Genomic DNA, 13,265 nt, shown 5'->3' on the forward strand with positions numbered 1-13,265 from the left:
TTTCTTTTCCTACATGAAAAGATAATGTTAAAAGACAAATGCCTGGTAAAATACTGCTGGAAATTTATAATTAGATTTTATTTGATATGGGTGGATTATGTTCACTTTCTCACCCCCATCCAAAAAAAAAAAAAAAAAAAAAAATTGAATGTTAGTGAATATGGAGTGAAATTTTTATAATTCATTTTATATGATGCTTTTACAGTTAATTAGCAAATTTGATGGGATAGCCTATAGATGGGTTAGCCTAGTGGCTTTACGCTTCGCAACCATATGCCTGGGGAAGGAGTGTCCTAGGTTCGATTCCCGTCCACGACGTGAGGAGCTTAAGGATCTTCCTCAGCCATAGCCAAGTTAGCCGGTCTTGGGCGTGGGCAGCAGGGTTTTTTCTGCCAGTTTATCTGGGGTTTTTCATCCCGCAAGCAGGCAAACCGGCCCCGTGAACACACAGGTTACAGTCATAAATACTTACGACAAAGAAGGCAACGGAAAACCACCTTGCTCATAATCATCTCTCCCTAGAATGGTAGCATTTAGCTACCCTCCCACGGCCGTATGGCAGATGGGAACCAGAAGAAGATGGGATAGCAGGAATAGTAAATAATTTGCTATAAGGAATTTTTTTTAGGACAGCAGTATGCCTATGGGATTTTGGTTAGGACATTTTTTTTTTTGTTAGTTTGTTATGGTGATTTCTTCTATAGTAAGAGTTGGCTATAGTATAACAGCAAACCAAACGTGCATTTCATTTCAGCATCTATCTCAGTACTTTGTTTAAATTGATCATCTTATGAAACAATTTGCCCAGGTACTTAAATTAATTATTCTCTGTTATGGTGTGCCAAAAATAGTTTTAGTTTCAGAAATTAATATTATATACAGGTTGTACCACATTTTCAGTCAATTCTAAATAAATGTCTGTTTGCAGAATGCATCTTGGAAAACTAAGGATTGCACATTAGATCAAAATCCCAAATTTAAATTCCTAGATTGTGGAATGCTTCATCCCTTAACTGATTCCTTATGCCTTGTTGATTGTGTTATTGCTGATAGGAATTGTATGGGATATAAGATTAGAAAATGATCTATAGGATATAAGATATAGAAAATGGTCTATAAGAAGTGGTCCATTTGATCTTACCTGTCCAAAGTCAGGTAAGATTGATTAGGTGATCTACTGTGAAGGGAAAATGGCAATTCTAATAATTCTTATTCCACAGCATGGTAAACACTTAATTGGTGAACCTCTTGGTAGTGAACTTGATGATCTGCTTCATTGTTTTTGAGAAGATTGAGGTGAGGATATTTTATTTATTTTTATACAGCAGTGATCAAGGAAAGGAAGTATTAGCTAATAGTGTTCAAAGCTAAACGTGAAGATGAACTTCTCAAATGACAAACAGGTTTCATGTAGAGTGATCTGAACAAATTTCAGGATGGTAAAATTGCATTGTTTGATTATTTGTGTCTGTGATTCCACCAGAGGTTGTGGTACAGATGAAATTTAGAAATATTTGAGTTAACAGAGGGCAATTGGTATAAAGAAAAAATGGGAAATCTGATTCCTGTTGGAGACCAAAACAGCAAAGTATGAAACAGATTAAATACATACATACAAACATAATTTGGAGGAAAGTAGGGCTTAATAATAATAAATGGTACACACCTGCTTGGTTACCTGAGTACATGGGCTACTTGTTTCTGATATTTTGTAACATAAAATGTATATAAATTCATGTTAAATGAACAAATATAAATTAGAAAATAAAAATAAATCAATTTTATTGATAGTGATGCTTTAGGTTGATCTAGAATAGAAGAATATACATGGCATTTGAAAGAGGAAGCAATTGCCACCTAGTGTTGAGCATGATAAAAATGTATCCCATAAAAGAAAACTGTGACATGAAAGTTTTGAAAAGAATTCCAGTCGAACAATTCTCAGATGCAAACTAGACTGAAACATACAAATGCTATTCAAAAGTAAGAATATCAAAATCTAAAACTGCCGATGTTTTAGATTTTAACACAGGACACTGTTTGTGGAGAATGTATAACATCATGTTGGCAGTTTAATGGTGTATGTACAGCATTGGGAAAGGACTAAAAACTATTTCAATTCTTCTAGTATTTTGTTTCAGTCACTGGGACATCTTCAGGGAGTTTAAACTAACACTTGGAACACACACACACACACAACACAATACAGAATGAAACATGGGTATAACACTGTAGTTCTACCTTAGCAAGGCATCTCAAGGAGCCTAGGTTGTAAATTGGGACTCTGAGGATTAATGTTTCCCAAATTTTGGGAAGTCTCTTTCATTTGTCTTTATTTAAATTCAGTTGATTTCTGAGGGTAGCTGCAGATTCCAAAAAACGGTATATTTTTTCTAAATTTATTGTGTTGGAGAAGGGAGGGTGTTTTTCCACATGATCCTAAGCAGTCCAATGCATGGTCTGCAAGACTAGACTGACCATAGTTATGATTGCAGATGTATTTTCTGTGTTCATCTATACAGATGGTGGCCGATCTATCTGTCTGTCCAAAGTATGCTAATTTGCAGTAAGAGAGAACTGCTCTACCTACATCCTTATTAGATTATGATCCACCACAATGCAGGTTAAAAAATTAAAAAAGCCTACTTAATACTTAACGCGTTCACATGGGGGCAATGGTAACTCTCCTTCTGCTGCCACTAACCTAACTATCTGACACAGTGAGCGAAATTACTGGCACTTTCTTTCCTGCAACTTGTTGGATTCATTACTTTTCATGATGGTTTCTTTGATTGTAACTAATTCCACATTGTGGGGGGGGGGGTATAGGTGAAAAGGAATGTTCTTTTCAGAATATATTAAAAACAATAATTAAAGAAAATGATCTATTTGATTATTAGCTGATTTACTAAAAGATGTAAAGAATAGTAAATATAAGGAAGAGAAAGAAAAGGCATGAATAAAAATGCTTTCAGTACTTTAAATTGGATTATGAATAATTTACATCTGTGCTTGTGTTATAATTATCTGGGATGGAGTGAAGAATATGTGATCCTAATTAAAAAAAAATAGATGGAAAGGGATTTTTTTTTTTTTTTTGCAAAATATAAATCACTAACCAATAAGAAAACTCTGCCATAGGTTGAGCTTATACGCGTCCTTATACCAGTCCTAAGTCCCGGTAAAAGAGGAAGGTAGAGTGATGGACTAATCGCCCATCCTCATAAAAAATCCCTGATTACAGAAACCATGAGTGAAGCAAGAAATCCCTTGGGGCAGGGTGCAATCTCCCCCCCAACAAATGATTCAGGCGACTATTTACAGGACTTTAGAGAGGAGCCAACAACTATGATGCAGGTGGGGCCAAGCCTTATGGAACCTCACTTGCAGATGAGGTCGATTACTCACCTTAAAATGAAACTTAAAATTGGAACATGGAACATTTGCACAATGTATCAAATTGGAAAAACTAGGCAGATAGTCAGCGAGATGAGTAAACATGGTATTGATATCTTAGGAATTGCTGAATCAGAATGGATAGGCTTTGGTGAGATAAGAACAACTGACAAATACTGCATATTGTATTCTGGAGATGATGAAAGACATGAGAAAGGGGTTGCAGTGATCATAAGTGAGAAAACAAGGCAATGTCTGATGGAATGGAACCCAGTAAATGATTGAGTAATTCAAGCTAGATTTTTCTTCAGGTTCACGAAATTGACCATTGTACAAACATATGCACCTACAAATGATGCTGAAGAAATAAGAGAAGCCCACTTCTATGATCATCTCCAAAAAAAGTGATTGACAAAGTTCCTAAGCATGACCTACTAATTGTGATGGGAGACATGAATGCTAAAGTAGTAAAAAGAAAGATGGATGATGAACATGCTATAGGAAATGAAGCAAGCGGTGAACAAAATGAAATTGGAGAACTTTTCACAGAAGGATGTAAAGTGAATTAAATAACCTCTCATAGGAGCTAGTATCTTCATACATAAGGAATTTCACAAAATAACATGGATCTCCCCTGATAGAAAAACAAAAAACCAAATTGATCACATTGCTATATGTAATACATTCAAGAGGACATTACAAGATGTAAGAGTCAAAAGAGGAGCTGATGTAGCTTCAGACCATTTTCTGCAAACTGCAGTAGTTAAATTAAAGCTAGCAAGACATACAAAATTAAGAAAGAATAAGAAAATGAAATATAACATCGATAAACTGAAGGAAAAGAAAACAAAAGAGAAATTTACCAATGAATTGAAGAATAGATTCTCAGTTTTTTTGGAAGAATCAAATGAAAATGAAGAGGAAAATAAGATTGAAGCCAACTGGGAAAAATGTAAAGAAGTCTTCAACAAAACTGCAGATAATATTTTAGGATTGGCAAGTGGGAAATCACACAAAGAATGAATTAGGAAGTATGTTAAAACTAATTGAAGAAAGAAAGAAGATAAAAGAGAAAATAATAACTCCAAGTCAGAAAGATTATGCAGAGAATGTCTATTGAAAATCCTGAAAATTTATGGATTCCCTGACAAAATAATAAATATCATAAAAGATTTGTATTATGGAAGTAAAGGACAAATTAGTAAATGAAACAACTTCTGAACACTTTGACATCAAAACTGGTGTTAAGCAAGGCTGTGTCATGTCTGGGAATACCCTGAAAAATCTGAAAACTGGAATAAGATGGAACATTGACACCACATTAGAAAGAAGATTTGGACTATGCTGATGGCATTGTAATACTATCATCTAGATTTGAAGACATGAAAATTAAGACAACAAAGTTAAACAAATAGGCTTATACATCAATAAGAAGAAAACCAAAATATTAAAAATTAACAGTAAAAAGAATGACCCAGTCTTTATAAATGGAAATCAAATTTGACAAACGATTTTAATTACCTCAGAGCAACTGTCAATATGGAAGGTGGTACCAATGAAGACATTGCAATAAAAATTAAAAATTAAAAAATATTGCTATGCATTTAAAACTTTATAGAAAATTTTGAAATCATCAAATACAAAAATAAACTTAAAGGTGCAAATGTTTAATTCAACTGTTAAATCTGTACTATTTCATGGAAGTGAATCACGGAAATTAACCAAACAAAAAGAAAATAAAATTGCTGCTTTCCAAACAAAATGTCTTTGCAGAATTCTCAAAATTTACTGGCCAAATAAATTCTCAAATATTGAAATATTGAAAAAAACAAAACAAAAAAAAATACTCGTTACAATAGAGTTGAAGAAATGCAGATGGACATGAATAGGCCATGTATTGAGAATGCCAACATCAGAACACACACAAGAATAGCATTGACATGGGCACCTGATGGTGAGAGGAAGACCTAAAATTACATGACACCGGATGGTAATCGAAAAACGAACTAGGATGGTCGAGCTGGGGGAGAGCAAGAGAAGCAGCACTGGACTGAAGAGGATGACATGCTAAACTCGTGGCCTCATGCACTTCCTAGATGTAAAGAGCAATAAGCAAGCAACCAATAAGAAATAGTGACTATATACATTGCTTTCTCAGTAAATGACTAGAGAGAGGCTTATCATATGATCTAATAATGCTGATCAGGTGATTTGTGTGGGTGTGACAGGAATGCATACGAGTTGATGGAGGAGCAAATCATCTTGTACAATTTATTGTGCTTGTTAGGTGTAGTTCTTTCTTTTTTTTTATATATATTTCGCTTTATTTTCTGATAATTCTTTTATTTACTAATGATAAATTTTTACTCCCTAAGTGTGTGCTGTCTGACGAATGGAAGTAGCTGCCCCTGTATAGTGAACAACATACCCTCTTCAACAGCCACTTTACTGCAGATGCAAGAAAAACAAGTAGTTTTATTATATTACTGAATAAGGCACAGAGACATTTGTTTGCAGTCTGTGTAATATATTTGTCAACAAATACTGCAATTAGAGAGAGAGAGAGAAAACTGGGATAAAAACGGCACTACCTAATAAAACAATGTCCCTCCCACAAAAATTATGCTGCACAGACTCAAGCAAAATTTTTTGTTGTACCGCCAAACACAGTATCTAACTAAAAACAATTGTCCCGACATTTGTCCAAATTTTCAATTACATGAAATAAGTTTTTATTCCATTGCATTTGAAATTTTCGATGTCATTAAGGCAGATCACAAATACTAACTTCAAATAAAATTCTATTGAAAGAGTTGCAACTAACATGCCCTTTATGAATTTATATACTTTGAAATATAAACTTTGTGTTATTTGAACCTGCCCATCCAATGTGAAAGTGGCATCCAAATGGTAACGAGAAGTCCCATCTTTACGATAAATGTGAAACCTTCCTGATGTGAACGTATTTTTTAAAAAAGTATCTTCCTGGCCAAGCTGCCTGTCTGTCCAAAGTATGCCAATTTGTAGGAAGAGAGAATTGCTCTACCTACATCCTACTAGATTACGAACCACCAAAATGCAGGTTTAAAAAAAATTAAAAACTTTACTTAAAAAAGTATCTTCTTGACGTCTCGGCATCACAAAAAAAACTCAAACCCTTCAGTTTTTAGCCCCCTTTCCTCGGAGATATATGGTTCCCAAAAATCCATAAACCCCATTCGGCGCTAAGAACTATAGACAGTGATTCCTCATGCTACAAATTGTCAAAACAGCTATCAAACTCTCTTAGCCTCCTTACTGGTCATACCACATCCTATATTAAAAAAAAAAAAATTACCGATTTTAATTTCTATTGTAAATCTAACCTTAAATAATATAATATATTGGTTAGCTTTGACATCATCTCACTGTTTACCAATATTTCCTTGAGTGACATCTTGACACACTTAAAAAATGATTTTCCTTCTGATATCATAAATTTGTTTTCCTTTGCCATCCATTCTGGATATTATTCTTGGAAGAACAAAATTTACAGACAGATAGAGGGAACTGCAATGGGTTTTCCTTCTCAGCCCCACTTGCTAATTTTCAAAATGAGCCATAGGCTCAGCTTCCCCCCAAACTTTCTGTCTGGTTAAGATGTGTACTCTATTTCGCATCATGGCTCAGACACATAAGGCTCTTTCTTCTGTCGCTTCAGTAGTCTACATCCAAGAATCCAGTTTATGATAGAAAAGGAAGCTAACAATAATCTGCCCTTCCAAATGCTTACCTCTCCTTTACTGTATACAGAAAACTCATTCACATAAGCAGATACATTAACAAACTTCTTCCTCTCCCCCAAACAATATAGCATCATTAAAATTCTAACTATTAGAGCCTACAATCTTTGCAGGCTCTAACGAACACTTTCACCTGTTTCACTGAAAATATTAATTGCTTCAAACTCTTGTTGATTTCTGTTTCACTTGTAATGTTTAATTCAGAGATCATTTTAAGGGGATGCCTAAGGGTCAAAGTTAGATAACTGAAAGGAGACCTCCACATAGCCTTTAAAGGAATGCAGAGAACCTATCAGGGCTTCTGACCTAATGTCCAATCCTCACCTTCTCATGGTGCATTCTCTTAGGTAGCTGCCTGGATACTGAACGAACGAGGATGGGCTAGCAGTTTGGGATTTAGCCAACCAAATTGTATTCTTTATTGGCTTAAACGAAAATAAAAAACGATCGTACAACATGACAGAATTTCATGTCAGCTTGGACGTCGCCCAGTTAAACAAAAGGCCCCCATTATTTTCGCCAGGGAACCAGGGCGAACAGCGAAAAGTCAGCTACTGGAACAAATCTGAAAACACACCCCAACTCAACATCACTAGAGTTAAAGATCGGTACTATCAACATAAGAAGCCTGAATGGCAAAGAAATGGAGCTAGCGGAGGAATTAGATAAGTACCAGATCGACATAATAGGGGTGACAAACAAAAAAGACAAAAACTGGTGAGATCTTTCTGAGCAATAAATACAAAATGTTATATTCAGGCAATGACAATCAAGGAAAAGAAGGAGTAGCCATTGTATTCAACATTAAATATGAGGCTAATCTTCTTGAATGGCAGGCAGTGTCGAGTAGAGTGATTTGGGCAAATATGAGAATGGGGAACTGGACAATGAGACTTATTTGTGCCTATGGTCCCACAGAAGGTTCTACTAAGGTAGAAATAAAGGAATTTTTTGAGGCTCTAGAGAAAGCTACTGACACAATGAAAAAGGAAAATTTGGTCCTTGTTAGGGATCTAAATAGCAGAGTAGGAAATGATTGTCAGATGTACAAAAATATTTGGGGAAAATTTGGAGAAAAGAGCAAAGCTAATAATAATGGCAAATACCTGTTGGATTTCTGTTTAGGACATGGACTGGTTATTACTAACACCATGTTCCAACATACAAATGTGCACCAATTCACATGGAAAGAAGAGGCAAGGAATAAGAAAAGTCTCATTGACTATGTTATTGTTGATAGTGATCTTTTCTCCGTGGTGCAGGATGCCAGAGTGTACAGAGGATTTGAAATTGGAAGTGATCAATATTTAGTCTTGAGCAGGATAAAATAAAATTTCATATTGAAAAGAATGACATGTAAGAAAGTTTTAAAGCAAATAAAAGTTGAGCAGCTCTCAGATGTGGACTGTAGACTAAAATACACAAAGATTATTGAAGAAAGAATGAAAGAGTTTGAGAACAGGAACCAAACCTTGGAGATTCAGTGGCAAGCCCTGAAGAAAACACTGAAATGAAAGCATATCAGAAGTTCATGGCAAATGAGTCAACTTGTGTTCTTAGGGAATACAGAGACAAATGTAAGAAAGCTAAACACTGTGTAAAACTAGCTAAATAAAAGTCATGGGAGGACTGCAGCAAGAACATAGAAAATAAATATCAAGAAGGTGGCAAAATATTGGAGGTTGTTGAAGAAGCAGCTGTAAAAGGAGTTAGAGATGATAAAGGTGACATGAAAACTGGAGAAAAAGATATCCTTGAAATACGGAGTAACTACTTCGAAAAATTGCTAAATGAAACAAGCAGTGATAACACAGTGGTAAAAGACACTGATCAGGCATACATATCCATACTTGAAGTAGAAAAGCCATCAAAGGCTTGAAATGTGGAAAGGCAGCAGGAGTAGATGATATTTGACCAGAAATGCTGAAGTATGATGGTATACAAGTCTTACAGTGGCTGCACTGCATAGGTTCAAAAGGCTTAGACAGAGGGGAGAATCCCCGATGATTCGAGTAGAGCTCTCATAGTACCCATATATAAAAATGGAAATAAAACTGAATGTGAGAATTACAGAGGTATTTCTCTACTGAGAGTTTCTGGTAAGATATAAGCAAGTATACTTGAGAAACAGTTGAGAAGGATTGTGGAAGACAAGCTTGGTGAAGAACAACCTGGATTCAGGCCAAATGGAGATTGTCAGGATAAGATTTTCACTTTACGACAGATAGTTCAGAAATCTTGAGAATATAACAAAGTATTTAAGTTTTGTAGATCTGGAAAAGGCATATGACAAGGTTCCAAGAGAGAAGCTATTCAAATCACTACAATTATATGGTGTCAATGGGACATTATATCAAGCAATACTTAGTCTTTATTTGCGTTGTAAGTCAGCAGTTAGAATTGAAGGAAGTACAGGAAGATGGTTTAATGTTAAATCTGGTGTGAGACAAGGAGGATGTACATTATCTCCTCTGTTATTCATTAACTATATGGATCACATTATGAAGGAAAGTGGTATTAAATCTGATATCAAAATTGGAGATGTTAATCTCAGCTCTTTGCTTTATGCGGATGATGTTATACTTCTAAATAAATCCTCTACAAGTCTACAAGATTCCCTGACTAAATTGAATAACTGTTGTAGTAGATATGATATGAAGGTTAAAAAGACAAAGACAATGAAAATAGGTACAATCATTGAAAATGTCAACTGTGTTTTGAACAGAGAACCTGTGGAATAAGTAAAACATTTCAGTTACTTAGGGACAATTTTTAGTGAAGATGGTAAATTAAATATGGAAATAGACCACAGAATCAACAAAGCTGGTATGGTAGGCAATCAACTGAATAAATTTATATGGAATAAGAGAGAAATTAGCCAAAACACTAAATTAGCTGTATACAAGACAGTGTTCAAACCAGTTTTAACTTATGGATCTGAGAGATGGTTCAGATTAAAACACTTGACTAAAGACTAGAGACCCCAGAAATGAGAGTCCTGAGAAAGATCTGCTGCATGAACAGATGGCATCAGTGGCATTATCATATTAAAAACGAAGATATTAAGAAAGAACTTCTCACTTTCAGCATCCAGGAATGTGTTAGGAGAGCTAATCTCAGGTGGTATTGTCACTTAAACAGAATGGGAGAAGAAAGATTAGCAAAACAAGTGTTTTCTGCCAGTTTGGCTGGATAAAGACCCAGAGATAGACCAAGATATAGGTGGATTGATACGGTAAAAGTGCCTTAGAAGATAGAAATATCAAATCTTATGATGTTGGAGTCTTGACAGGTAACAGAATGATTTGGAGGAAAATTGTAGATAGGAAGTTAGTAATGATGTAAATTTTTCATATAGTACTATCATATCCTGTACACCCCTTGAGGGTATATATCAGGAATATGATGATGATCATTTTAAGTGAAAAGAAATGCTTGAACTTGTAAATGTTATGGAATTTGTTAAAACTTTACAAGTATGTCTATCATTCCCAACCAAATCAAGTGCCTAACCCCTCCCCTCATAGTGTGAAGTCCTCTGGCATTGATTTTAAGAAATATTCAATAATTTGCAACAGCCCTAGTTTTGTTAGTGACCTAATGTTTGGATTAAATTTCAAAGTGAATAATTTCTTCTATTTGTAAAGTAAATATTACAGAATATCTCTAAGTTTTATAATTATTTATAGGTATGACTTGATGAATTATTTTTATAATTAATGATAATGTTTTTTTCTCTTTTCAGTCAAGAAATGATACTAAGAAATTCAATGTTGGTGAAAATTCTTTAAATGAAAAACACAGTGAAAAAATTAAATACTCATCTAGCTCAGAATCAAAAATACAACAGCCAGTAAGAGAATATTTGAATACAGACTTATTAAAAAAGAATGAATCTTTAAATCCTTCCAGTGTTGAATTGAAGCCATCATTAATGGATGTTGATTCATCAGATTATCAAGTGTCATGTCCAAGAAAAGAGGAAGAAGAAACAAATGAAGTTGGTAATCATAACATTAGAGATATCTGTGATCTTAGTTTACCCCTGAATACTGTTGAAATTGAAGTAAAAACAGAGTCTATTGATGGATTGGCAAGTAACAGTCTCTTTCAAAAAGAATCGGAAGAAGGTATATTTAATAAATAAAAATTTTTTAAATATATTTTGGAATTCAAAATCCTTTTAGACTAATTTTCACATAGGGATATTAATATTTTAATCATCATCATCAAATTCCTAACATGTACCCTCAAGGGATGTACAGGATATGATAGTACTACATGAAAAATTTATGTCATTATTAACTTCCTATCTACAATTTTCCTCCAAATCAATCTGTTACTTGTCAAGACTCCAACATTACCAGATCTTATATTTCTATCGTCTAAGGCACTTTGTACCGTATCAATCCACTTATATCTTGGTCTTCCTCTGGATCGTTTTCCTGCCAACTTGGCAGAGAACACTTGTTTTGCTAATCTTTCCTCGCCCATTCTGTTTAAGTGACCATACCACCTGAGATTAGCTCTGCTAACGCATTCCTGGATGCTGACAATGTCAAGTTCTTTCCTAATATTCTCGTTTTTAATACGATATTGCCATTGATGCCATCTGTTCACGCCTCTAATCTTTCTCAGGACTCGCATATCTGCGGTTTCTAGTCTTTGGTCAAGTGTTTTACTTCTGACCCAGATCTCAGATCCATAAGTTAAAACTGATTTGAACACTGTCTTGTATACAGCTAATTTAGTGTTCCGACTAATTTCTCTCTTATTCTATATGAATTTATTCAATTGACTTCTTACCATACCAGCTTTATTGATTCTGTTGTATATTTCCATATTTAATTTACCATCTTCACTAAAAATCGTGCCTAAGTAGCTGAAATGTTTTACTTGTTCCACAGGTTCTCCATTCACAACACAATTGACATTTTCAATGATTCTGCTTTTTTCATTGTCTTTTTCTTTTTATTGCTGACCTTCATACCATATCTATTATAACAGTTATTCAATTTAGTCAGGGAATCTTGCAGACTTGAAGCGGATTTATTTAGAAGTATAACATTGTCCGCATAAAGCAAAGAGCTGACATTAACATCTCGAATTTTGATATCATGTTTAATTCAAACTTTCCTTCATAATGTCATCCATATAGATAATGAATAACAGAGGGGATAATGTACATCCTTGTCTCACACCAGATTTAACATTAAACCATCTTCCTGTACTTCCTTCAATTCTAACTGCTGACTCACTACTCAAATATAGACTAAGTATTGCTTGATATAATGCCTCATTGACACCATATAATTGTAGTGTATTGAATAGCTTCTCTCTTGTCACCTTGTCATATGCCTTTTCCAAATCGACATAACTTAAATACAGATCTTTTTTATATTCCCATGATATCTCCTCTATTTGTCGTAAAGTCAAGACCTGATCCTGACAGCCTCTATTTGACCTGAATCCAGCTTGTTCTTCACCAAGCTTTTCTTCCACAATTCTTCTCAACTGTTTCTCAAGTATACTTGCATATATCTTACCAGGAACACTCAGTAGGGATATACCTCTGTAATTCTCATATTCGGTTTTATTTCCCTTTTTATATATGGGTACTATGAGAGCTCTACTCCAATCTTCTGGAATTTGTCCCTCTGTCCAGGCATTCTGAACTATGCAGTGCAGCCACTGTAGGACTTTTATACCACCATACTTCAGCATTTCTGGTTGAATATCATCTACTCCTGCTGCCTTTCCACATTTCAAGCCTTTGATGGCTTTTTCTACTTCAAGTATGGATATGTATTCCTGACTGCATGCCTGATTAGTGTTTTTTATCATTGTGCTGTCCTCACTGCTTGGTTAATTTAGCAAATTTTCAAAATAATTACTCCATACTTCAAGGATATCTTTTTCTCCCGTTTTCATGTCACCTTTATCAACTCTAACTCCTTTTACAGCACTCTTTCCTCCATTCCTAAGCTTCTTCAACAATCTCCAGAATATTTTGCCACCTTCTTAATATTTATTTTCTATGTTCTTGCCAAAGTTCTCCCATGACTTTAGTTTAGCTAGTTTTACACA

The 13,265-nt window shown here is 34.7% G+C and overlaps 1 protein-coding gene across 3 annotated transcripts in view; it reads left to right on the forward strand.

The window, feature by feature from the left end:
* The window catches only part of Atac2 (Ada2a-containing complex component 2), a 215,939-nt gene that overhangs the window by 62,493 nt on the left and 140,181 nt on the right, over window positions 1-13,265 (forward strand). For all 3 annotated transcript variants that reach the window (XM_090410264.1, XM_090410261.1, XM_090410263.1), the window contains exon 6: window positions 10,924-11,308. In XM_090410264.1, the coding sequence (XP_090266390.1) occupies window positions 10,924-11,308 (385 nt within the window). The remainder of the gene's footprint in view (window positions 1-10,923; window positions 11,309-13,265) is intronic.

This window comes from Typopeltis vanoorti, chromosome 20 (assembly GCF_054136105.1).
Source record: "Typopeltis vanoorti isolate ZY-2024b chromosome 20, IOZ_Tvanoo_1.0, whole genome shotgun sequence".
NCBI lineage: Eukaryota > Metazoa > Arthropoda > Arachnida > Uropygi > Thelyphonidae > Typopeltis > Typopeltis vanoorti.